General features: G+C 37.2%; 4 protein-coding genes across 6 annotated transcripts; all 4 read left to right on the forward strand.

The window, feature by feature from the left end:
• Positions 1–1,779: 1,779 nt before the first annotated feature.
• Positions 1,780–5,075, forward strand: LOC135079020 (uncharacterized). Its single transcript, XM_063973649.1, has 3 exons — positions 1,780–1,912; positions 3,764–3,969; positions 4,463–5,075. The coding sequence occupies exons 1-3, from the start codon at positions 1,858–1,860 to the stop codon at positions 4,598–4,600; spliced, it is 399 nt and encodes a 132-aa protein (XP_063829719.1). The 5' UTR covers positions 1,780–1,857; the 3' UTR covers positions 4,601–5,075.
• A 94-nt stretch (positions 5,076–5,169) lies between these two features.
• On the forward strand, positions 5,170–10,286 carry LOC135079028 (uncharacterized). The gene is made up of 3 exons (XM_063973656.1): positions 5,170–5,423; positions 7,153–7,373; positions 9,698–10,286. Exons 1-3 carry the CDS (start codon positions 5,372–5,374, stop codon positions 9,842–9,844), a joined length of 420 nt encoding a protein of 139 aa, XP_063829726.1. The 5' UTR covers positions 5,170–5,371; the 3' UTR covers positions 9,845–10,286.
• Positions 10,287–11,201: 915 nt separating this feature from the next.
• Positions 11,202–17,133, forward strand: LOC135078990 (uncharacterized). 2 transcript variants are annotated; one of them, XM_063973602.1, is made up of 6 exons: positions 11,202–11,596; positions 12,191–12,338; positions 12,465–12,570; positions 12,639–15,345; positions 15,423–15,566; positions 15,642–17,133. In XM_063973602.1, exons 2-6 carry the CDS (start codon positions 12,206–12,208, stop codon positions 15,888–15,890), a joined length of 3,339 nt encoding a protein of 1,112 aa, XP_063829672.1. In that variant the 5' UTR covers positions 11,202–11,596; positions 12,191–12,205; the 3' UTR covers positions 15,891–17,133. The 2 variants fall into 2 exon arrangements, with proteins under 2 accessions (XP_063829672.1, XP_063829673.1); XM_063973603.1 differs by having other exon boundaries at positions 12,669–15,345.
• A 942-nt stretch (positions 17,134–18,075) lies between these two features.
• On the forward strand, positions 18,076–26,990 carry LOC135078995 (uncharacterized). 2 transcript variants are annotated; one of them, XM_063973609.1, is made up of 3 exons: positions 18,076–18,271; positions 24,899–25,077; positions 25,580–26,990. In XM_063973609.1, the coding sequence occupies exons 2-3, from the start codon at positions 24,899–24,901 to the stop codon at positions 26,169–26,171; spliced, it is 771 nt and encodes a 256-aa protein (XP_063829679.1). In that variant the 5' UTR covers positions 18,076–18,271; the 3' UTR covers positions 26,172–26,990. The 2 variants fall into 2 exon arrangements, with proteins under 2 accessions (XP_063829679.1, XP_063829678.1); XM_063973608.1 differs by lacking the exon at positions 18,076–18,271 and adding an exon at positions 22,239–22,325.
• Positions 26,991–27,601: the final 611 nt, after the last annotated feature.

The following is a 27,601-nucleotide window of genomic DNA, read 5'->3' on the forward strand; positions in this document are numbered from 1 at the left end:
GCTGACATTTTTTGTCAGCTGCCGGCAATATTTTCAGTCTTTGTTTTACCTTATTCCGTCTTAAACGACATCAAAACTTACGATACTATCGATTACAATAATGTTACCGCAAATGTTGATATAAGTCGCGCACAAATAGATAAGTAGTTTTTCTGAAACAGAGCATTAGCTAAAGTGAGTTTCTTCAGCTAATTGTTAGATCCAAAGACATCTCAAAAGATGTTAGGCTGACATCACACGGACTGCACCACAACAACCGCACGCAGTCGCTATAATCAACTGCATGCAGTTGTCTGCTGACTTTGTCAAAGAGACAAGGTCAAAATATAAAAACTATCATGAACTTTGTATGGGAGGTCCAAATATTTTTCATATTTCCACCCACGTTTTTTTAAACAAGTTGTTTAGTATCACAGTTTGAAGCTCTTAAGCCTTGCAAAATATAGCTCATTTTTACACTATGTATAAGTAAAAATTAAAAGTTGTTGTAATCTTACCAATTGCATGTTTTTCCTTATTACCTATTCTTTTCTGTAAAATTTGGTATAATTGATTCGCATACGCATTAAGCCCAATCATTATTGCGCTTTATTTTGCAGAAAATAATAATAAGGAAAACTGTATGAAACATGTCAAAACACTAATGAGAAACTAATAAGGCAGAATTTGGTATCATTGATTCGCATAGGTACGCATTAAGCCCAATCATTATTGCGCTTTATTTTGCAGAAAATAATAATAAGGAAAACTGTATGAAACATGTCAAAACACTAATGAGAAACTAATAATAAGGCAGAAATCTACTGCAAATATTTACTACCTAATTAAGTATAGTTGGTTTGTATACGGAGACAGGAGCCGACACCAGTGGGCGGCCTACGTCAGCAATTGAACACAAACGACAGGACATGACCTCATAATGCTTCTTGGTCGATATAATGCTCATCATCAGACTATTTGCTCTCAAAACAGTAGTGCTGTAGGTAAAATTGATTATAATTTGTTTGTTTTACTTCAATAAATACGATCTTTGATTATTTATTACGAATTCCTGAAGCCATTTTTACGAGAGACCTAGCTAAGACAGCATTTTTGCCACATACACGTAGGTAATTACGAATATAAGCAACCTAAAATTCTGTAGGTATAGCTATGTAATTATTATTGCTATTTTGGTATTCCTGCATTATTAGATGATGACGGAAACAGTCCATTACATAGCATTGTGCATCCAGATCCTATACAGGATGTATGAAATTGAAAGTTAATTTTTATTTGGTAGGTACTTACTGAGTCTACGTTTGACCTCTATCTCATCTGACTATGAGGAAACTTGCCCAGTATTTACGCAGTCTGACACCTAGTTTACAGGAGTGCAGAGAGTATTGGAGAATTCCATTCCCTTGAAGTTTAAAGATGTAAATCCAAAGAATGAATGAAAGCACAGAATGAGGCTTTATCAAATTGAATTAAAGAGTGTTAAATTTTCTAGAGACACTGCGTTACATGTCTAAGTTTTTCCAGCCTTACACCCTGTACATTACTGATTGCTTTTATCCAGTAATCATCAGTGACAGCTGACTATCGCCTTGATTGGGCGCCAATAAAATCCAAGTGTAGGTCAAGTTCTGACCGGACTTTGGCGGTCCAGGTTGACACTGAAACGTTTCATGACTGCCAGCACGGCCGATACTCGTGCAATATCCTATATCACAGGCAATTGCCTTGGAATTACGGCAATTGAATAAGTGTTCAGCTATGGATAGATACGGGCGTGGATTTATACCTAGCCAGGACTCAGTATCGCGTAGTCAGTGAGGCGGCGTGGTGTGGTGCGGTGTAAACTAGATCGACAAAATGGGTTTCGCAGTCATTTGCCTTTTGGCGGTAATATGCAGTTTGCTACACCAAGGTTTGTGGATATTTTTTTGTGTTGCGGCTGTGAGCGTGGTGGTGTAGGGTTTCAAGAATGATTCGGCCTTTGCAGCGAGATCTTCGCGAATCTATTGCTATTTGCAGTGTCGTTTATACAGGGTTAGCGAGAAGTGTAATTGTTAGAAAAACATAGCAATATGACACAACAACATTTACCTAAATCGTGTTACACTAATTCGCGCGACTGTGTTTTAATATAAAAGCAATAATGTATTCCACGTCTATATCAATGAATGACATGATGAATGCATATTATACTTATAACACCCTGTATAACGATTCGATATCTATTTGGGAAGAATAAACAGTTCAATCGAAATCATGTGAATGGAAAAGTGAAAGTTTACTTTTTCATACTAACTAGGAACTTATTTGTAAGCTATGAAGAACTATGGTATAGGTTTTAGCTGCTAAGTAAAGGTGTTTAGTTACACTCGGAAAATAATTTACTTAAACATACCTACTACAGCACGTGAAATAAATATCTTATTTTAAAGATTATAGAGTTCAAAATTGCCAAGTGGAACTAAAAATACCTTTTCTAATCAAGCCTTCCTAAAAACCGCAGTTTCCAAAGTAACCTGCACCAATTTGTTTATTTGATTAACTATGTAGTTCTATACCCATTCTATAATATGTGTAGGTACGTCTGTTTTTAATAATGTCCCGTTATTCCCTAACACTTTTATGGCTACTTTAGAAATAGGTATTGTTAACGCGATGCACTGAAAAATATACCACTCGTCTCATCTTGTAAATTAAAATAAGACATCACATGAACTTTGAAGATATAAAATTACTCTAAGATAAAAAAGTGCCTATTTCTATCTAATAATAATGAGGTTATCAATAAGCTGCTTATTATTCTTTGAGAAAAAATATGTAGTTTGATACTAATATTCACTATTATCGATAATTGCTATAAGATTATGTAGTTTTGTGAGCTTAATATCAAATTTTTTTTGCTAAAAATGTAGAGAAACATTACTATTCATTTCAAGAGTCACGAAGAAAGCTATAACTAGTTGTGTATGCTGACATAACTTCAGCATTCGTCGTAAACCTGCCCCTAACCTCCAACTACATTTCGGCTTTGTCGTATACATTATTAGGCTGTCATTTAGGCAACTTTTATGGACTAAATTTATGGAGAGCCATCGCGAATGTCTCATCATAAAAAAGACAGAGGTACCTTGACAAGGAAGAACTGTATTATTAACATTGGACGGTATACGTTTACACAAACTAACTATATAAGTTCTACAGAAAAGAAATATGCTACTGGAATAGTATAACTTGGTAGAGCCAAGCCCCATCCAATCTTCAGTTGCAATCTATTGATTGTGTTTTATTGCATTGCCATCAGCCATTGATCAGCTCTGAATGATACTAAATAGGCATGAAATGTACAACAGTGTGTACAGACCAAATGCTGTATTGTTAGTAGCTTTTTGCCCGAATCGTAGTCTTTTAAACAGATAATCAAGTTTAAAACTGAAATATCTGAACTAACTGGTAATAATCTTAAGCTGACGATAGTGTTTGATTGATGTGTCTTTACTATCCCACCTTCAGAACCTCTGAATCCTAGAGAATCTATTTCTCTAACCACTGGATCAGGGAAGTCTTATGATGTTCTCTAGAAAAGTTGCAAAACCGTACCATAGTCTGCCTTGATGGCCTCTACGTTCCCTATTTTGAAAGTCAAAAAGAAAACCTAAATCTTCGACTTTCTAGCGATTTCGATTTCCTTCTTCCCTATGCAGACTTAGATCACATGACTACCAATGTTTATGAGTGTAGCTAATTGAATGTCTTTCTTCTCTAGGTCTAGCGATCACATGTTACCAGTGCAACAGTCACAACGACTCCCGGTGCTTGCTGGACAAGCTGCCCGACTCCTTACGGCTGCCGTGCGGGCCCAAGGACACCATGTGCAGGAAGATCTCACAGGTTGTGGAGTTCGAGATGAACGGCATGCCGCCAGACAGCAGGGTCATCAGAGGCTGCGGCTGGGATGAGACCAGCTACAAGGTGAGTTGAGAAAATGGTATTCGTAAAGGTATTTTGTAAAGAAGAAGCATTTCCTTGAAGCACCTGTGATCTAAGGAGACTGGACACAATGTGCGTAACGAAGATTTCACAGATTCGAGATGAAAGGCATGCCGCAGACAAAATACTCTTTGGAACGAAATGATATCAGTTACAAAATGAGTTGAGGAAGTTGGCAATTAGGAAGTTCTCGTCTTTTATCAATGCTGTAGTTAGCCACTGTGAGAAACCCCTGCAAACTTAGGGCACCAAGTGCGAGAATATCTCGCAGTTTTAGACATCGAATTAGTTGAATAGTCTAGAATACTAAAGAAAAACTATTATTTATGTATGACTCTATGTTCTTAGATCCTGTACGGTTTACTTGCCGAGACTTGCGGAAATCTCCAACAATTTATACCAATGTCACCCACGTAAAGTAATGAGGCCATTATCTATTTGCTGACGTTAACATCCTCTTCTGATTACTCCTCAGGGTCGCTGCTACCAGAGATCAGGATTCGGTGGCAGACAAGAGGTGTGCTCGTGCTTACAAGATGGCTGCAACTCCGCCACCATGCCAGTCGGGGCGACCGTCCTCATGCTCCTCACATTCGCATTACTGAGGTTCTAGGGTCCCATCACTCATAGTCAACCAAACCCATGTACTTGGTGAGCTTCGGAATACTTAGTGAATTGGATAGGCTTTAATGAAGCTCTTTGTACCTACACGTAGATTTGTAGACCAGTCATGATTTGAATTGTGAATATCGAAGGGAATAATGATAAATAATGTATTAGAAATAACGAGTATTTACTTGTTAATGTGTAAGATAAAGATGGTCAGCACCTTAAGTTAGCGCCATGTTGTAAATAGATGTTAATGTTCACAATCTGGCACCTCAGCCGTTGTTCAAGCTAAAGTAATACTAATTGTAAAGCGTCGTAGGTCTTAATCTAGTAAACGGTGACTGCCTTGTGTGGATGTATGCAAAGAATGTCAAATAGTTACCATATCAGTAATAATTGCTGTGAATTTGTTTAGTACGCCGTAACCTTTTTTGTTGTGTTTGTATTTTGCGAATGTATTTATTAAAAGTTTTTCTTTATCATGCTTTTTATTGTCACCATCACCATTGATATCTATAACAATTGTCTTTTGGTTATTCCAAATTGGTTAGGAAATTGAAAGAAGGAATTAAATGAACTGGTTTAAACCTCAAATTGTGTCCATCCGTTAATCCTTGCACGATTCAATGAGGCGCTTCCTCTATTAACCTCGCATGACAAAATACCCCACAATAGTATTGTGCTAGGTACCTTTGGAACATGGCCGAAGTGTGGTCAGAAGCAGTGAGTACTTGACGGTAGGCTGAGGTCTCAAATCCTGTGGAGATAAATCAGGATGACCAATTTTGGGATTACGATTATCTTTCTTTGCGCCATCATCAAATACGGTAAGATAATTTTGATTTTTTAATTGATTGAGGCTTAATTTGATACTGATTTAATAATGGAACCATTATCATTAAAGTAATTTGATATAACAAGCTTTTATTTTATTAACTAACGTCATGTGGTACTCGTAGTAAAGATTGTTATATTCAGTTATATTCGTTACATTGTTAGTCACTAGTTACAGTAGAGCCACCAGCACTTCAGGCTGTACATATTTGTTGCAAAATTGAACTTATTAGCACTACATAAGGTGCCACAATATACAGGGTGACTTTATTAAGCTCTTTAGAACAATTAAACAATACAACTTTAAGTTAATTACTTTTAATCGTGGTATTTCGCAAAAAAAACCACGATTAAAATAAATTCTAAATTCACGGGTGCCCATAGTATTTTAAGTTTTAAAGGTTATTGTTTATTTTCACTCACGTGAACCAATTCTGAGTCGCTACTAAAAATTTAGACGCTGATACCCTGTATACAGGGTGGAAACGTTAAGTGATCTCAATCGATTATTTCTAAAATACTAGATATCGATAAACTGATTACTGATTCTGAAAGTGCTTCACAAGCTCTTTCAAACGGTATCAATAATAGGTTACAAAATAAACTGGATCCATTCGAAAACTCGATGTTTCTAGCTTCCATACATTTAGTACAGCCACAGTCATGGCACTCATGTCTTGTTAATATTATAGCAAGCAAAACCAATGTTTTCCAAGAATAATTTTTGCAATTTACGAGTTCATTTTAAGTGTTTATTACTTGATAAAAAAATGTAATACTTCTATTATTGTTTGGCTGGCATACATTTAGTATGGAGGCTGAAAACATTAAATTTTCGGAAAGATGCAGTAAATTCTGCAATCTAATATTGATACCGTTGGATAGAGCTTGTGAAGCACTATCAGGATTAGTAACCAGTTTTTCGATATCTTGTATAGTTTAGAAATCACTTATCGTTTCCACCCTGTAGATAGATGTGCCATACATTCTCCGCTTAGTTTGGGGCTAGGTAATGGGTGTGACAGTTGAATTTTATTTTTGTAATAGATTTAAAAATTTCTTTACGATGTTACTAAAGATTTCAGAGCTACTACGCACAGTATTCATATTTATTAGTGAAAGTAAATAGGAGGAAATAACTTTGCAAGTACTAACCGCAAATTGTAAATCAATTTTGTGTTCCGAGAAAAAATATTTCACTGCCGGATCTGATCTATGTGAAATTATTTATAGTCCGTTTTATTGACTGGTGTATTTGGATAGAGATGATGGAGATGTAAACATTTACAATATGTACGTATCTATATTAAATTCAACGTTCTCATTTTTTACTGAAGGAAATGGACCTTGAATTTTGACTCTATAATTTAATGGCATAAGCCAATTGGGGGTTGCGATTTTAGCTGAAGAAAAGTCTTCCTATCTAAATACCCTAATTTGATCTTAATTAATTAATCTGATTACGCCTGCTGACTACCTACTTAGTCACGGTCCGGCTTAAATTATTTCAGCTGTACTCGACCGATTTCTGTGCTCGATTTGAGTCAAAAAGAAGCTGCACAAGGGACTTTACTATATTATTTAATGTAGTATTTTGTATTTTTCTGACATGTTAGATCCCTTTACACCCTGTGAGGTCTAAGTGTCAAAAAGCTTGCCGCCAGAATTTAATCATAGCAATTACACCAGCAGTTCTCAAATCCCTCAACCCAAAATTTCCAGGCTCATCAATAATGTGCTACGAGTGCAACAGCGCGACCAACTCGTACTGCACGGACGCCGTCCTGCCGGACAGCCTGAAGAGGAACTGCTCTGAGCACGACCGAGGAGTCACGCACACGCTGTGCAGGAAGATAGTGCAGCACGTAGAGTTTGGCATCAACGGGCAGCTGCCGGCATCCAGGGTCATACGCAGCTGCGGCTGGGACGAGACCAAGTACAAGGTAGCGAGTAGATGGTTGTAGACGCCCCCATAATCTATAAAGTTAGAGAGCAAGACAAGAGCAATACAAGGTAGTGAGTCGCGCTGCGCTAAACTGACACCAGTACACACCAGATCCAACAGAACAGCTGAACTAGAGTCTTGATTGTCTCAACTACTTAATATGACAGCAGGTTTATTAGTTGATTTTGTGACGCCCACGCTGTGCAGGAAGATAGTGCAGCACGTAGAGTTTGGCATCAACGGGCAGCTGCCGGCATCCAGGGTCATACGCAGCTGCGGCTGGGACGAGACCAAGTACAAGGTAGTGAGTAGAAGATGCCCCAATGGTCTAACTTGTAATTAGATAGAGAGAGCAATACTTTCTATATATCTCCTAATACAATCCTATGTTCTTTTGACTAAGTTCGTTGCGGGTCCAATGAAAAGTTTAATTTTCCCCCGGGACAAACTTGATCATCACTGGTTGGGTTTTTATTGACGGTCAAGCTGTAGATCCTGGCTACACAGGAGTTGCAGCGGTAGGAAAGAGAGGTGGGAATAGTCCCGATCCTAAATACAAAGTAGTGAGGAACGCTGCGCCCATACTGACACCGTACTAAGAGCAGGTTTATTAGTCGCTTTTGTGACGCACACGCTGTGCAGGAAGATAGTGCAGCACGTAGAATTCGAGATCAACGGGCAGCTGCCGGCGTCCAGGGTCATACGCAGCTACGGCTGGGACGAGACCAAGTACAAGGTAGTGAGTAACGCTGGGAACTAACACCAGTACACACCAGATTCCAGTCTCAGTCATGATAAACTCACCTCCAACTAGGTAGAAACCTCAATGGTCTACGAGTAGTTACCGAAGAGAAAGAAATAAGAATGTGTTTGTATTGACCGGATTTCCTAACAGACCTTTTAGATGCCCGTTGCTCTCGATTGGAGAAAATACAGGATAGCTTTTTAGGAGTACGAATAGTAGAACACAAAATGCAATTAATAAAACCTATTTCAAGAAAAATATCATACAAGAGGTCGCGTTTCATCTAAAATATGAGTTTCATCCATAGAGGTAAAATCATAGACATTTGTTTGGCCCATACCAACCTCCAAGTACCTGACAGAGTACCTACATAGAGCCTCTATGCTCAAATCATTCATCGCTAGACTTAAGCTGGGTACTCATCACTACGAAAGTCTGTTCCCAGGTCTGTTGAAAATCGAACATGATCATAACTTACATTAATTGGATATGCATTGCATTTTGATATTTTATTTTATTAAGGTATACAACTGGTCATGGCAGAATCATTGGAAGATCTTGGCACAATGCTCGAAGACCTTAATCGAGTTTCCCAACAGGTAGGCCTGAGGATGAACATGGACAAAACGAAGCTTATGTCGAATATCCATGTTGCGCCCTACCTAGTTTCAGTTGGGAGCTCAATTCTCGAGATTGTTGACAAGTATGTCTACCTCGGACAAACGATCCAGCTAGGTAGGTCCAATTTCGAGAAGGAGGTCAGAATCAGAATCAGAATCAGAATTTTATTTGCGTAAAAACATGGTATATAAAGATGTTACAATCAATCGTCGAATCCAACTCGGCTGGGCAGCGTTCGGGAAACTACATAACATCTTTTCGTCCAAAATACCCCAATGCCTGAAGACGAAAGTCTACAATCAATGTGTGTTACCAGTGATAACTTATGGCTCGGAAACGTGGCCTCTCACTATAGGCCTTATACAGAAGCTCAAAGTTGCACAGCGCGCTATGGAGAGGGCTATGCTTGGAGTTTCTTTGCGAGATCGAATCAGAAATGAGGAAATCCGTAAACGAACTAAAGTCGCTGACATAGCCCGACGGATTAGCAAGCTGAAGTGGCAATGGGCAGGGCACATAGTGCGCAGAACTGACGGCCGATGGGGCAGCAAGGTTCTGGAATGGAGGCCGCGTACCGGAAGGCGCAGCGTGGGACGTCCACCTACAAGGTGGACCGACGACATTGTAAAGGTAGCAGGGAAGCGCTGGATGCAGGCCGCTACCAATCGATCAACGTGGAAAGCATTAGGGGAGGCCTATGTTCAGCAGTGGACGTCCTATGGCTGACATGATGATGATGATGATACAACAGTGTAACAAATTAAATAGTATCTTTATTCAAAAGCTCTCTACCTGGAACAGATGGCTAGTGTAGTTGCAAAGAGTATTCGATTCTTGGTTGTATGAATTTGGAAACGTTCCCTTGGTATCAAAATAACAATAATAAAAAGGTCATTCTTTATTGGGATCATGACAATTGGTTTATCACAATAATAATTATTTTTTTCGTCTTCCAGGGCGCCTGCTATCACCGGTCAGGCTACGGCGGCAGGCAGGAAGTGTGTTCCTGCACCAAAGACTTCTGCAACGGCTCCCAAGAAAACAGCGCCACCCTCGCTCTTCTCATCACAACGACTCTACCTCTTCTAGCCAAGATTTTATGAGTGACTGACCTGGTTTAATTTATAAATTAATGCTAGGTTATAGCAATATTGTCATGGTTATTAGGATTCAAGTGCATTTAAGCTTCAACCACACCAACGCGTGCAGATCGCAATCGCCGGCGATGGCGATCTGAACGCGTTGGTGTGGTTGAAGCTTCAAATATGATTGTTCACTTAAAAAATTGACTGCCTCCGGTGGGATTTGAACGACCCTTCGCTTGCTGGGCGACCGTTTTGAGTACTGAGCTATGGCGACATTGATTTCACGCTGTACACCAGTTTCATTGGTAATGCAAAGTGAGTTAGCCACCTGAGTTAGGTTTATTAGTGAAAAATCTTGTTTAAAATAATTTCCACGGATTTTTAGTTTGCATTTTTACGATTTAAATTGTATTTAATTGTAAAGTATTTTGAAAAGGAAGAAAGATGAATGGAAAAATAAGGCTGTTGTTTTTTTACCCAACAATTTCCTACAGGCCCACAAAATGTTCGTACGACATTCATCAAGTGTGACGGATACATTTTGTTAGTTATCTAATTTAATTTAATAAGAATCCACTGACACACGTCGATGTAAGAAATGATTTATTATTGTACCGGTGACAGACTTTTCCTGAAAATATAATAAGGAAATGAATCACTTTCTATTTTCTTTGTCAAATACCAATACTGCATTTGTGCGTAATTTTATTAGTCATCGCCTTTTTCTTTCTTCGTTCGTTTCAGCCAAATGACGTCCACTGCTGGACAAAGCCTTCCCCATGGTTTTCCACAATGAACGGTCCTGCGCTGCCCGCATCCAGCCTCCTCCCGCGACCTAAAGGTCGACCTGGTAAACCAGATCGTCGGTCCACCTAGTAGGAGCCCTTCCCACGCTACGTCTTCCATGTTATTGTTTCCAGCCCTTTCTTTCTTACAAAGGTCTTACCTCAAAAGATGATTTCGATTATTTTGAGACGCCTAGGCTTCTCATACAGTAGATACCTAAAATTTCAATATACCTTCACTATTAGCTCGATTCTAATGTGTACAGTTAATGCCTTTGTGGGACATAATATTGAGTTATAATGTAGAGTCATTTATTTCAAACATATTTGGAAATAATTTGAAAAAACAAAGTACATACGAGGCGTAAAAGGTAAGAACCTCAATAGGAGTCTCACACGAACACCAATACCTTTGAATTGATGACAAAATTGTGGTTTTAACATTGATAACACGAAAAATTCATGACATAACTGATGGAATGATTATTTTCGTGCCTCATTACGAATAATTCAATAATTAAAATAAATATTATAGACGACTAGGGAGTATACGAGGATTTGCAATCATGTAAATAAGGCTTAGGGGTAAATGAAACAGCAAGGAGTCTAAATGAAAATGGAAAGGCAACTTTATCAACCTCCAGAAAAGCAAAAATGGAATGACAGAAACAATTGAACCAAATCATATGGTTGGTTTCAATTATTTGGCAGCTCACACATTGTCCATTGCACATCGAAGAAAGTGAACATGAAAATAACTTTCTACTTACATAGGAAAAAATAGTTAGAGAATAAGGTAGATAGTAGTGCCCCCAGATCTTCCAAATCTAGTGAAATCATTACCGTTACTTCGTAAGAATAAAAATAATTATTTGATTAAAAGTCACAAGATTCTTTTGACAAGCATTACTAGGTGCCTGATTTTTTTATTATGTTCTGAAATCTGGACAATCAACCTTAGCAGGGATACGATACCACATCAAAGGTAAGAATTCTGAGGATTCTTTTATATGTACTTTTGTCATATAGTTGTTTCATAGTAGAGCATTTAGAAGAAGTAAAACGCAAAGTAGATGCTTCAAAGTAGATCCACGCTAGTCTATTCCTAGGAATTTCAAGGGAAATTGAACGTTTTTATTTGGGAAAAAGAAAAGCTACCGTGGGCACCAACTAGATCTTGTACAAACTAATGTCAATTATGTCTCTCGTACAATGAAAAACTAAACCAAAACTCTTGCAAAGTACTTTTCTATTTCATTTTCTGCCAAAAATAAACTTCTTTTTAATTTATCAACGAAAATTATATTAAAATATTAAGCTTTCGCGAAAAGCTTATCGGGCACAATTATAAGCTATATTTTACGGACTAAATTTTATGAACATATTGATTGTCCTTTAATTAAAATATATTTTTTGAAAAGTTCTAAGACTCTACCTTGCTTTTGCTTTGAATTTAGCTATTTCTGAAGGCCCACTTGTATGAATTTTGGTTCAGAAAAAGAGAAAAATAGGGAACTGTTTTCAAAATTCATGAATTTCGAAATCTTCAAAAATTTTCATGCATATTTCGTGATTGTAGACGACCACGAGCCAAATGCAAGAATATGGAGGCGGGGGATCGAGCAAGACGGCCGAATACCGCGAGGGAGATAGAGAGAGGAGTGCGCCCCACCAGGAGGGCTACCAGGGCTCGCACCAGTACGCCGTGATTCAGTCCAAGAACTATGGTAAGTGTACCAAAGACATGGTAATCAAATCTTTCTGACTTTCCTCTGCTGAATTTCAGATTAAGAAAGATTTGAATACGATTATTTTTGTAAACTTTCATTTTAAACCATTCTTCATTGAAACAGGGTGTTCCAGTAAAGACCTTACTGATCAAAACATGGCAACATACTGCCGAGTCGCTACTGGCATCTACGAAGCCACTGCATCCAGTCAACAGTATCAGAATTCAAGGTATAAAATTCCATCAATCAATTTGCTTGTTAAAATTTTGCTTACTAAGTTAAGCCTGTTTATTTCAGATATAACAATCAATCTGCTCCTACCTTCAGTTCGCCGCCCAACTCTCCACTGGTGGGGTTAGTCTTTGACCCGTCGTCGCCCAACTACGGCGGGCCTGGAATGTCGGGCGACCGCAGCGTGCACTCGGACAGGCGATCACAGAGCTCCTGGTCTATATCCAACCAGGAACCAATCGGAACCGGAGCTAAAAAGAAGATCGTCAAAAGTCAGGATAAACGCAACGCCTACAGTGCCGATCCGAGATACCACGAGAGGTACAAAGAAACTAGCGTAGAAACGGACCGTCAAAGAAAATCAGATCGAAACCTCACTTCAGAATCCACTTCGAGTCTCGATTTTTACGTCGAAGGTGAACGCATGGTCTCAGAACTCTGCAATATTCCCGATACGAGCTCCAGGACTGACTCCAGTAACCAAAAGCAAAATCAAAAGTCATCTAATCAAGAAGACGATAAAAGTAAGCCTTCAGGATCGTCTGATGTTTTGTTAACTGCGTTGGACAAAATTGTTATACACGATCAGATTCCAAATCAAATTGTTCAGTTGGCGATCGAAGCTTGCACTGATGCTGAGAACATTGCGATTGCCCACCATAACAGACCATGCTTCAAGAACATACATTCCATCTGTGCCAAGACTAGATCTAATGTGCAGAAACCAGACAGCGCGGTCGCCAACCTTCATTCCCAAGGCATTCCATGGGTTATCAAAAACTTTATATTCTCATTTGTGAGAATTTTAGATGGATGGAAAGGAGTAAAGGAGCTACTCAGTGAGAAACATGAAACATTTTCTAGAATCGAAAATAAATATTACAGTCCTAACATCAGGGAATGTTTCGTACAATGGCAAGCCGTAACTAAAGAAATGCTGACTCATATTTATAAAACATTTAAGTGCCTCGACCACGGTTTTACAATGGAGCAGAAGAGCTTCTCTCATAACTACTATGCATCAAATTCGGCTGCTCCGCGACATCAAAATCAAAGTAAATTTCAGCAGTCTAAGCCACACGCTAGTACTCCGCGGCCAGTCAACGCTTCGCCGCAGCCCTTCAACGCCGTCCAGCCCCCATGGGCTCAAACCCAAAGTCAGTCCACTTCTCAGAACTTCAGTGACGGGCCATGGCCACCCAGATCAAGTGTCACGTACAAAAAATTTCCTGTAGTGCCACCTCCCAACTCTCATAATTTTTATCCCCTCAATGATCAAAGTGATTTGGAAGGCTACCAAAAAGTTCAATACAAGTGTGACCCTTGCAGTGTTCGTGAAGCTAAGCCTCGACAGTCTTGGACTATTACAAACGTGCCAGATTTTCGGACTCTCGAAGGCATGTGCCATTCTGAACAACGAGAGCTTTATAACCAACTCAAGCACAAAATGGATGCGGAACTCGGAAAAGCTCCAGGTCAGCCACTCTTAGGAAACATGCCTTGTGACTTGTTACAGCGCAGAGAGATGGAGCTGAAGGCTAAGATGATACCTTTGAGTCACGTAGAAAAAACCCTCATTCCGAGCATGGCCACAGCAGCCGAAATGAGAGGATGCTACATACAGAAAAACAACAGCTGCGGTGACACGAAGGAAGAGAATGATTTTTTTGCGGCGTGGGGTCAGATGGTCCAAAAAGAACCTAACGATTATATAACTCATCACACTCACAATATTCAGATTCCATCGAATGTTGTGACGATTTCTAATAATATCTCTGGCCCCGTGCAATTCATTGATCCCGAAAATGATGAGTTTCACGAAATGTCTAAAGTTTACATGAAGCCTGGAAGTTACAAAGTTCCAATAAAACCTGCAGATCCAATATCTGCATTTGTACAAGGCGCATCTCCAGATGTGGTTTTTGAGAGTCCTGTGGTAGATGAAATAGGCCCGATAAAAATGAAGGTACCATTTCCTCAAGTGACATTGGCTCCTCAACCTAAATACAACATTGAGTCCTGGCCATGTTTGATGTCTCGCCGGGTGGATGACGTCTTCGGTGAAGAGCACAAACTGATGCCAAGACATGGTATGCCCTGTTTAGACATGAGAACTGCCGATCCTCTGGAGATACTCACATCTATGACATCTGATCGTGCTTGGGAAGCGGCCAAGCAATCTGCCCCAAAATTAATGGATTTCATCCATGAAGGTTCCAATAAATCAGATGCCGCTAGGCTATACGACGCGTTGGGCTTGACAGCAGATGATGAATTTCCTGATGATTTGAAGCAAGTAAAACTACGCATGGACCAAGCGGATGTTTGGCCTTCTGCACTACCTTCCAATCATTATATGTCAAAGGAAATGGCCAATCTCTGGGGCCCACAAGTGTTGAATAAAAATGATTACACTTTACCCAAAAATCGCGATCAATCCATTTTTGCCGACGATATTGTTAAGTTGCTTGATTCTGATACGAAGCAACCGGAGATTCAAGAAGATCCAATTGACGTACCCAATGCCAAAACGGAAGCATCAAAGGAAACTGCTCGTTGCCCAAGTTTTGATCAAACTGGAAATTATGTGCGAGATGAAAATCAAAAGAAATCTAGTGGAAAATCTAAGGTCGCAATATCAGGAATGTGGTATCATCCTAAAAAGAAAAAGCCGTTACCGGCTGCCACTGTCAAGAAATTTGAGACGATCATTAATAACTTGTCTCAAATTAGTGAATCCGCTTTCATTCAGCATGATATGGATATCAAAATGGTAAATATACATACTAATGTTTTTATGTGGAAAAAGTAGCTTATTATGTTCGGCAAATATAAGAAAGTTTTTTTCAGGCTCCAAGATTTTATGAAGTAGTCAAATATCCGATGTGCCTTCACGATATTGCGACTAAGCTGAAGAATTCATCCTATACAGAATACGAGCAGGTGGTTCAAGATTTCAGGCGAATTTTCAACAATGTGCGTCTGTACCTAAAGGTAGTTTTCTTTTTCGCACTGTTCTTTATATTACTGCTTTATTTGGATCAACTTTAAGTTGACGTTAATTTTCAGAGCTACCCTGATCCTACAATGAAGAAAAACGTAAATAAAGTGTCTGCTGATTTTGAGAAAATGCTTAATGACGAGTTTCAAAACAAATGGGACTCCAAAACAAAATCACAAGAAAATACCGATGGTCAAAACAATACAAACACTAACAAGAAAGATGAAAAGGAAAATGATAACAACAATGCTGAAAGTCGAAATGACGAACCAAATAAGAAAAATGACGCCAAAATCAATGCTGACGAAAAAAAGTAAAGTACATTATTTATTTTTCATATTTTTGGCAAAACAAAACTCTCCATTTTGAAATAGCGTACCCATCCCTCAGTGTAAATCTTGACACATAGTAACTCGGACTGTTTTAGAGTTCTATTTTTGTATTTAAAGTATTTTATTTATATATTTATTTGTTTCGATGACTAAGTCTCAATGCGATGGTCTGTTTGCGTAAAATCTGTTAATAGATATTTAAACGAGTATTCCGAGTCGATGAAAATAGTTAAAATAAGAAGCATCTAGTCAAACGCCGGAGTAATTTTTTAAACAAATGTCAGTGGTGTTATCAGAACTTATAATTCATAAGATTTATCAATTTAATGTGTAAGTGCTTGCCAGTTTTTTGAATGGACTTTATTAGCTTCTCAAGGGGGCAAACTCGATTGTTTCTCTAATTCATGTCTTCTTTCCTTAGATTATAATTATTTGTTTTACATATTTCGCTTTCTTCGCTTCGCACTTTTTCTTTCTCCGTGCACTCGTGTAGGCTAAAACAAATTTATGTTTTAATTCAATAGTCCTTAGTTTTCTTAAACATAGACGCCATAGCAAACCTTTACCAATTGCTAATTACACCTTCCTAGATGTTAATTTTTTATGCCTCTATCTGTGATGTATCTTTAGGTAAAAGTTGATAATTGGAAATCATTTATCACGCTTAATTACTAGGTTTACGATTCGATTGGAACATGTATATAGACGATTATAAAATAATAGATAACTTATAAATAAATTGAAACTAACATTATAAATGTCTACGTATACAATTGTCACGTCAGTATGTTTATCCCGCAGGAAGTTTAACGAATATACCTATGCGTTCCTTTATTTAATTAATAAAAAACGGTTTTAAATAATATAATTGATTTGATTTAAAATAGCGTTAGACTTCTTGCACATTTGACTGCACTTCTTTATAAACTGCAATTTTATTTTTACCTAACACCTCATTTTCTGTTCCACGTTGGTAGATACATATATAAATATTTTTTTAAATAATTTTTGAGTCCATTTTACCTGCCATAGTAATAAGTGAATTGCCTACGACGTCAATTTTTGATTTTAATTTGGGAGAGTTTTCTCGTAGCGAGTCTTTGTATCAAAATTCAAAATTTCAAATTTTAAATTTGACGGCGTGCGAGTTAATTTTAAGTATTCATTAAGTTGTGATTTTATTATTTAACTTATTTACCTAAAATTATGGCAAGGAACCCCTATGATAATAAAAGAGTTATTTCATATTTCTTGCGTTTTATGTTCTTAATCCCTCTCTAAAACACAATTTATTTTCTTCTTGCTACTAACCTATCATAGAGAGCCACACAAATTACTTACTTTACATACACAGACGTGTAGAAATATTTTATAGGAATACTAGCTTTTGCCCGCGGCTTCACCCGCGTGATATTTAGTTTGTCTATAGCCTTTATGTTATTCTGGGTTATAAAAGGTAATACTGTAAAGTTTCATCAAAATCCGTTCAGTAGGTTTTGCGTGAAAGAGTAACAAACGTACATCCATCCAGACATCCACTCTCTACTTTACTTTTTTTTTTCAATTAAAAGTCGTTCACATAATATCTAACACCTACGTAACGTACTTATCTAATAAAGGGCCTACTTACTTTCACAAATTCATTTATAGATTCTGCATAACTGAATAACTACTAGATAATGCATTTTCACGGTGCCACCGGAGAGTTCCGCTCTCCCAATTTATGGCAACCAACGGTGGCAAATGTAAACAAAGTTTATGAGATATAATACCTATATTTACTATTTGTTCATCACAGAAGCGTTGATTAAATTACATTTTAATTAAATAAAACTACTAAAAAGGATCACCACACTGTTTGTGTTTCTAGGACGCGTGTGCGCAAGCATAAGTTTTTTTATGATAGTCCTAACAATAAACAATTAGGTAGGTAAGCCTTTTACAGGATGTTCCTACAAATTTTTCGTGGCGTATCTATTTTTTTTTCATAACAAAAGGTTTTATTATTTCAGTTATAAAAAGTCACTCTTCAAGTAATTCGGAAAACCATAGAGCATTGCATGCAAGTACTCCGCGTCGAAGCCGATGAGCCACAGTTCGCGGCTTGCCCGATTTTGAGAGAAAGTAAACAAATCGACAGAGAAAGGGCAGAAAAATCCATTTTTCGATTAGTGCGGCGCGGACCGCGACGGCCGGCGACAACTTCGACAACGATTGGGAAAATAATATTTTTTCGCGCGCTAGTGAAAGAAGTTTTTGTTTAAAATGAGTTAGGTTGGCAACACTGTGAAGTTTACCATCCGCGCGGCAAATGGTGCCGGCGAGTTACATGAACTATATTTTGTGATAGTGATTTTGGATACATTGTAAGTAAACACTGTTTTATTTTCAGCTCGATAGAATACTGAAGTATTATAAACCCCTAATTATATTTTATTCATTTCAATAACTAATATTTTTTTATGAAAATTAGACCTAGGTAATTAGTTCATTAATGTTTTATTATAAAATCCTTTCAGTTTTTGTACAGCCTGTAGAAGAGCATAGCTGGTAATTAATTGCGATGTTATCAATAACTTGTAGTACTGGTACATACGTTATCACTAGACATCGGAACTACTGATAAGAAAATACTGATCGTAATCTAGACCCGGTTCTAATTATTTCTAATCTAAATTAGTATTACATTATAAATAAAACTAGGTCATTGTTATAAAATCATAAACGTGCATAATTAATCCATGTTTCGTATTCAATTTTTATCTGATAACTTATTGTAAAGGATTGTTTGTTTGTGTATTTATACCGACAACGAATCCTGAAAAGCACGGAGTTACCTATATTTAATTTTCTTTTTCATCATCATTATCATCATCATCATCATTTCAGCCATAGGACGTCCACTGCTGAACATAGGCCTCCCCCAATGCTTTCCACGTTGATCGAATTCTTTTTCGAACGATGAAATTCATGAAGCCTACAATAAAGTTGTAACTATACTAGAATAAGTACCTAGGTACATACAAATAAATACTGCGATTTATGTGCCCTACACGGGAATAGAACTCTAGACTGATAGAGTCACCACAAACCACTAGACGAAACACGGATACCTAATTAACTCATTAGTTGAGTTACCGCAGTTGACAAATACAAGCGCGCGCGCATTCGCAAGAAAACTTGTAATAGTTTAACTGGAGCAAAGAAAATTATGCGGAAAATGTGGAGTCAACCACTGAGTATTGTTTGCTCTTCTTCTTTCGTAATGGATCTGATGCTTTCTATTTGTTAATTGGACGTTATAATTTATAAATAGGAAACCAAATAGTACAGTCGACAATAAACTTGCTAATACGCATCGAATTACAAGTAACGTAAGATGTTTGATGTTTTAATTGTCGTATAGCGTAGTGAAGCGGAATCGGTAATGTTGTAAAAAATTGAAATTAAACATTATTGCTAAAGAGTTAAAAACGCAAATATTTGTGTTTTTTACGGTATTAATTAGTGTTCATTGATTGGTCTATTGTCCAAAAGCGTTACAATTTAGTTGTATTGTATTTCGTAGTTCAAATTCGAATCGATGGCGAATGTCACGTAATCTACGGACAAAGCTAGTTATTAAATGTTACATAAAAATATAACATAAAATGCAATGGCATTGTGTTTGAATGATTGTAATTACATTAGTGTCTCGTTTATTAAGGTACAAAGAAAGCATGTGAAATGGAGAGGTAGGCCTAATAACTTTTCTTTACAGAAAAGTGCATCAACAACAAAACTGTTCATACAATAACAGTTTTCTTTAAATTTCCTAATAAGTGATGATATTTTTGACATTTTCAAGTTCCAGCTACGTAAATTGATAATTATTTTTAATTAAGACGCAAATCTAAATTAACTCGCACACAATTAATTACTGAACATCATATTTTACTGTTGATTAGTTGATATGACAATTAGTCATGTATTCATTTATTTATGCAATACGATTAAAAAAGTGACGTTTAAATTGAATTAACCGATATATAAAATGTAGAGTTAAACAAAAAAGAAAATAAATAGGTAGGTATATTGAATATTAGATTCTACGATTTATGACTAAATTAAACTCTATATTTTTTACCACAACGGGGAAGCTCTTGGCCTGCAACACGCCTGATAGAAAATGAGGATCAGACCGAAGGAAGCAAGTTCATCCGGATACTACAGAAGAACAATAGAAAATATCTAAACAGTAAGGGGATGACTAAAGCTGTTGAATTATTATTTGCAAATTAATAGAGAGCAGTGAAAAGAAAAGGCCAATTTACATACAGTGAAAGTGCTCAAAAGTCTTTCCTCATATTTCTTAAAAAATACCAGAAAATTTAAATGCCTTTTTGTCATCATGACAAGTTATAAGCAATTTCTCTGTACAGATATTTTTTATGCTGACTGTGCAAAACGTTTACACCGTTAATCCGTACTACTAATAAAATGCGAAGTTAATTTTGTCTGTCCGTTTGGATTTTAGCTTTTACCTTTTTGCGATGGATCACTGAACAGATTTAATTAAATTTGGTATAGAGTTTGTTTAAGACCCAGAGAAAAACATAGGTAAAAGTAGTGTTTTTCTCAGTTTTTGAAAGGAGTCCACTGCCCACGTGCTCCATAGTAAATATACGAGTAGTTTACCTATTTACCTAATTTCATATTTACAATAAAGTTCATTTTAAAGTTCATCATTTAATTTATCTGTGACCAAAAATTAACTCGGACGAAGCCACGGGCAAAGCTCCAACAAGCTTTAGTATTTGTAGTACAAACCCTTTGTTAGCAAACCACAACCGTACGCTATATTTCCATATACAAATGTATATAGAAACGTTTGTCTGTTTACTGTCTGTGGTGAGTGAGTCACAGACCCCAGTCGACAATACTTCATGTTTACTATACCCTGAGGTCATCGGCTTACTTATTAAAAACTAGCTTTCTGCCCGCGGCTTCGCCCGCGTGGAATTTTGTCTGTCACAGAAAAACAATATCGCGCGCGTATTTGCTCACCGTTTAGACCTACCCTGTAGGCCTAAGATGCGCGCCGTGATAACTTTTATCGACGTCAAAATGTATGGGCAAAGTCGATAAAATGCCGTGATAACTGCTTATCGCGGCGCGCATCTTAGGCACGGTCTTAGGCCTACTGGACTACGACAAACATTTTAAAACCAAAATCAGCTTAATCGGCCCAGCCGTTCTCGAGTTTTAATCAGACTAACGAACATCAATTCATTTTTATTTATATAGATAGATAACCAACTTCGATAATGAGGTCTTTATACTATTAACCTATAACATTTGCTCTCTGACTTTGTTGAACAATACCTAATTACTTTTCTCACTTTCACCGAAGAATACATGAATGCAAATGAAATTCCTAGTAAAGGTGATACACTGTGTCATATTTCCGTCCTTTGCTGAGCAAACAACTCAATCATTATACAAACGTGAATCAAATTCCATTGAAAGCTTATGCTTAAAGCTTATTATGGATTTGAAAGTTCTCTCATAAATTACAATTTTCCATTTTTCAATCTCATATCTTTGCCGCTCGAGTTTTATAAAATAATTTAGTAGTTGTTGGGCATACCTACTTATTGAAATAACTGCCTAAGATATACTTAACATAACAATACTTAACTTTGAAACAAGTGTTCTAATAGTTGTAAGACCAAGATTACTTTCATCATTATCATCATCATCATTTCAGCCACAGAACGTCTACAGCTGAAACACCACAGAATAACATAAACCTTACCCAATGATTCCTTCAGTTAGGTAAAACCAAGATGATTAATAGAGAGATAATGTAAGAAAAGAAAGAAATACACAAAAGAGACGCCACATTTAGGCGGTCTTATTGCCATGAAGCGATCTGTTTCAGACCACCTACGGAGAGAACAGTTGTAAGATAAGTAAAAGGGGTAGGGTGATTGATGCTGTGAATAGGTAACGCCCGTATTCACAAACATTACTATGAGGTCTCACAGTGCGCGTGGACGCACAGGGTCATACACGAACGAATCACAGAGCTCTATTCAACGCTGTGCTTTCGATTTGCTGCGTCACTTAATCAAGCATCGTTTATACGTCAAATACGGGTGTAAATATCGAATTTTACGTTACTAATTGAAATAATTTTCTTAATAGACAGATAGACCCACTTAAATCCCATGTACCTAAGCGTCGGATAACCCACTTCAAATGTATGACTATTGTTTTGATTGCCGTTATCTTTTAATGAGATCGTCGATGATAAGCCGAAGACGACCGAAGTATAAATCGGAAACGCTGAACGAATCGAATTCAATCAAAGTTTCCTATCTATCAAGCTAATTCGTTTCTAACAGTTCGGTTTTTTGGTGATCGAGATTTATAAAGGTAAGGTTCATTTATTTTGTGTTAAGTGATTTGTAAAATCTTCCTTTTAATTTGTGTTGCCTCACCAAGACCCCAATAGTCCCATTGGTACTGGACTCCTCTGGGATCCATTTGATATTATTGAGTCGCATACTTCTGCTGCTTTGTGTCTTATAAGGACGTCGCGAAGCAATGGTAAGAAATTGTATTGTCATGTCTAAAAACTCTAAACTTCATTTAAAATTAAACTTACTTTATTTAAAATTCAATGTTTTTTTAGCCAAAAGCTTTTTAAATAGAAAACGAAAAGGATAGAAAGTCATTTGTCCAAAAATTTGAGTACCATTCATTAATACTTGTTTACGACACAGTGTACAGAGATGGAACAGTAGTCTCACATACGTGTTCGTGTTCGACTATTCCTAGGATTAAATCATTTCTGGTGCAAATCTGTAACCTATCAATCATACCATTGTGCGTTTTCGTACTATTAGTTAAGTAACTCTTCTTGTTTTTCAAGTTCCAAGTTTTTCCCAAGGAAAGTTAAATTGTCATTGGGCCTACAAGAGAATTTAAAAAAAACGGAGTTTGATATTAGGGATGACTTTTCTTCAGTGCAAAGCGGAAAAAAGCCGAAACTTAACATAAAAATCAATTATTCCCGTCCCTAATAATCGCAAATTAAAATAAAATCATCACACTTCACACACTTCCCACATTCTATTGAACTATGTATATTTTCTCATGCTCAACGATATCTTCTAGATACATTTTTAGAAAAACTATACAAATGTTTTTGACTCAAACTTAAAACCCCGCACCGAAGGTGAATGGCGTTTTCCCACTAGCTATCACTCCATAATTAGATGTTTTGTGTTAATGACAGTTATTATTAATTAACATGTAACACAATCAAAAACTATTTTCTAATACATCCGCGTTAAGAGAAATTTGCAAACTTGTTAATAAATAGATAAAACTGAAACAGATGCGCTATCTCTACATTTCACATTGCAGTCAAAAAAGGTTATTTCACATACATCACTTTATAATATTAATAACAAAGTTTATTTCAAACAATTCTACAGTTACCATTACAGTTAATTTTAAGGTTCGTGTTTCAGATAAATAGTTAATCCGCGTCAGCATGCATGATAGAGTCATGTTAGAAACTTAGTAGAAACGATTTGTGACCTACTACTATAATTACCTACTCCATCCCACAAGAGTTCAGAAGAAGAAGTTAGGCTTTTTGCACTGTTCAGGAATTTTGTGGGACTACTGAACTAACCACACTGTATCGCGTACAGTAAGTTGAAAGTTATTTGCATACGATGTTTATCATCAAGAGCACTTCATTCAATTGCAGATCCTATGCGTAAGTGGTTTGGTTATTCCGAATGCTTATCTTTTCAATTAGATTTTCTTAGAATTATATTCATGGATTTTGAACTACTTTCTTCTGGTGACGTAGGAAGGTAGGTATTATCTATGATGAAAATAAATAAAGTACTTAGGTATCTATTTTTAGCCGATTAAAAAAGATAATGGTCATTTTAATTTCAGATGAACCACGATGTTAAATGTTTGTGTTTGTTGTGTTCTTTAATCACTTCGATTTTTATCATAATAATGTTTGTCATTAGGTAACCGCGAATTAGCTAAATCATAAAAAACAACAATGGAAATCTTTTTTTATTGATTTTAGACACGATTTATCGCTTAAAAAAACTTACGCAATCTACTCACAGGTCTACCTTCCTAATTTAAGTTATCGTGTCTGTTCTGTAGATTGGAATTGATTGATTTTTTTCTGATGTTATGTTTAGTAGGTTTAAACGTAATTATTCGGACTACGAGTACCTACGTAAGTAATTAATTGGCACGGAAACGACCTGTGTTCAATAGGCAAAAGTAGGAGAAAAATCTTGGACGAATTACTTATTCTTAAGAGACAAACTGATTTTATTAGTTTAACGAATATTTAGTTTAAATTAGACCCCAGACAAGACCTTCCAGTCCTTTTAGTGTTTAGATAACTGACCTCTCAGGCGATTCGGATTTTCTGATCCTATGTTAGGTAAGGCACCTACGACGATCCTAAAATTCTGACACTGATAAGAGTAAAAACTTCTCATATCAAGTTAAGCACTGTGGCAGGATCTTTTGTAAGTTGTTGCAATAGGTGGTGTTTTTCAACAAAAATGTAATATAAGTAATTACATATTATTACTGACGGGATTGCTACCATGTACCTACCTTAATTTTATGTAGACCGATATGTAAAAAAAAAGTATATAAGTATGTTTTTAAAATCTGTTGTCTAGTACCCATAGTAGGTACAAGCTTTGCTTAGTTTGGGACTAGAAGCGCAGTGTAAAATGTCCAAGGATATTTATTTATTTATGTCTGCCCATCTCACCCGCAAGTTTCCTCAGTTACTCCGTGACCATGGCGCTTGCAACAGTGCCGAAATATCGGAAACTCAAAATTAAGATGGTAGCAATCTCGTCAGTAATATACATTTTGTTAGTGACCATGAACATTAAAAACAATATAAAAATGTAATAGATCGAATGTGCACGTTTTTCTAGATGTTGCTGTTTCTCCTGGCGTTGTCAGCGGTGGGTCAGGTGCGAGGGCACGGGAGGGTGCTGGACCCGCCCTCCAGGGCCACAGCCTGGAGATATGGGTTCGATACGGAGCCCAACTATGACGACGACGGGCTCAACTGCGGAGGATTTTATTATCAGTGGTCGGTTAACGGTGGAAAGTAAGTAGGCTATTGTCAGCTTTATTCCATTAACTTTAGAATGACGAAGCAGTTCTTTTACTCGCACGAGAGTTAAAGTAAACTATCAAACGCTCTTAGATTTTTCTGACTGGTCCCAGTTAGAGTTTCACATCGATCAATGACGTGAGACATCCACCCACAAGGTGGACATTATAAAGGTGACCTTATAAAGGTAGCAAGAAGGCACTAAATCCAGTCAGCCAAAGTATAAATCATTAGGGGAGGCCTACGTTCAGCAGTAGACGTTATGTGGCTGAAATGATGATGCTCTATCAAAAACAGCCTAATCACATGAAAATTCGTTCGTTCGTTTCAGCCAAATGACGTCCACTGCTGGACAAAGGCCTCCTCCAAGGTTTTCCACAATGCACGGTCCTGCGCTGCCCGCATCCAGGCTCTTCCCGCGACCTTTACCAGATCGTCGGTCCCAATTCGTAATCTGAGTTAAATGGTAGATTATAGTCACCCTTCAAACTTCCAGATGCGGGATTTGCGGCGACGCGTACGACTTAAAAGAGCCCAGACCTCACGAGCTGGGCGGGGTGTACGGCACCGGCGTCATCGTCAGCCGGCACCTGCCCGGCGCGCTCATCACCACCACCGTCGAGCTCACCACCTCCCACCAGGGCTACTGGACCTTCAAGCTCTGTCCAGACCCCAACAACAACCAACAGGAGTGCTTCGACAGACATATCCTCGAACTTGAAGAAGGAGGGACGCTGTACTACCCCAAAAAGGGTAGTATAAAGTACGAAGTCACTTACAGACTCCCTCCAGGAATAGTCTGCGACCACTGCGTTCTTCAGTGGAGGTACACAGCAGGGAACAACTGGGGCGACTGTAAGAATGGCACCCAAGGACTTGGTTGCGGCAACCAGGAGCAGTTTGGGGCCTGCTCCGATATCTCCATTGGGGTATCGAGGAACGAGCTGGAAGACAGCAAAACTCCTCAGGAATATGGGGAGATTCCGTACCCGTTGTTGTATTACTTGAAACACGGCTACTTCGACTCCCAGCAAGGTAAGGAAGTTGAAGAAGTAGACGTGGACAGCAATAACCTTGGCGCTGATTGAGTTTAGCAAACTAACTGATAGTGCACTGTATATTAATTAACGTAGTTACCTTTTAGTTCTGGTTTAACCCAATATACTAATTATTAGTTCCACCATTTTTTGGGGAAATTCTAACAAAAGGTAAATTAATTTATCAATTAAGTGTAACTTTATTATATTTCCAAGAAAATTGAAATCATATTTAACTACATCATAAAGTTTCGTTGAAAAACCTTGAAAATATTACAAAAATTCGTTAATTTCTATGAAAATTAAAATATTACCTGAATGTTTTGTATCAAAATAACATAATTGCCTATTTTCCTGGAAATACAAGACTTCCATGTTCACTTGATGTTAATTTTATTAACTTTGATTTCACTTAGCAATTCTAGCTAATAAATAATCGTAGCTAGCAACTTTATAATTTAATAATGTAGCTTGTTACAGTAGCGTACTTGATTAATTGTGTTGTCAAATATTTGATAGATTTAACAGATTTTAATGTGTTATGTATCCAAAGAAAAAAATGTACATAGGAGGCGTATCAAATTACACAATTTGTATTGTGATGTTGCTTTATAAACCTAGTTTTAAGTCAGTAAATTGACATTATAAATTACTTACTTAGACCACTTAGACAGACATTATGCAATAGAGACTTCTGCAAATAATGGTCGAAAGCTAAAATGTTATTTTACTGACTCGGAATTAAAAATACTTATTAATGTATTAAAAAACCTGTGATTTAAATAAGGGATAATTAATCATAAGCTTTGTGCAGTAATGCAGTTACTGGCATGAAGGAAGTCAATATTTAATAAATATTTAGAAAATGTAGAGTTTCTTTCTTCGATTGAACCCACGCGTTGTTTCACTCACTACTAGATATTGATGAAGTAGGTATTAACATAACTTTTACTAGTAAGTAGTTAGTTGAAGAAAAGAAAGTGTAGCATAGTTCACAGTGTACATAGTAACTAGTAACCAGAGGCTGTATATTATGTATTTAGTATTTACGTCTAGGTACACAACATGCTTTCTAAACTCTACCCGCCGACTAATTCTGCATGTATAGTGAGTCCGGGAAATTAGCATCTACGCAAAATTGATTTGCACAAAAGTAAGTACCACTTTATGTTTGATTTTTCTATTTAATGATCCAATGAGTAAGCATGGCATGTTTCAAGTTTAAAAAATTAATAATTTAATTTCTTATTTTAACCATACTTAACGTTATGTTAGAAAGTCACTTTGGTTTTGTACTTTCGACGCTGGTCCCAGGTAAAGCTATGGTCAGAAATAAATATAATCGATATTTCAGAGTTAGAATTATCGAGTTCTATGTGGAAAAACTGGTATGATAGTGACAGTAGTAGTTGGTAGTTTACATTTAATGCTGTTTTCAGTCAATTTAATGTAGAGCGTTTTGTTCAGGTGCTACGAAAACC

This window comes from Ostrinia nubilalis, chromosome 15, assembly GCF_963855985.1.
Source record: "Ostrinia nubilalis chromosome 15, ilOstNubi1.1, whole genome shotgun sequence".
Taxonomy (NCBI): domain Eukaryota; kingdom Metazoa; phylum Arthropoda; class Insecta; order Lepidoptera; family Crambidae; genus Ostrinia; species Ostrinia nubilalis.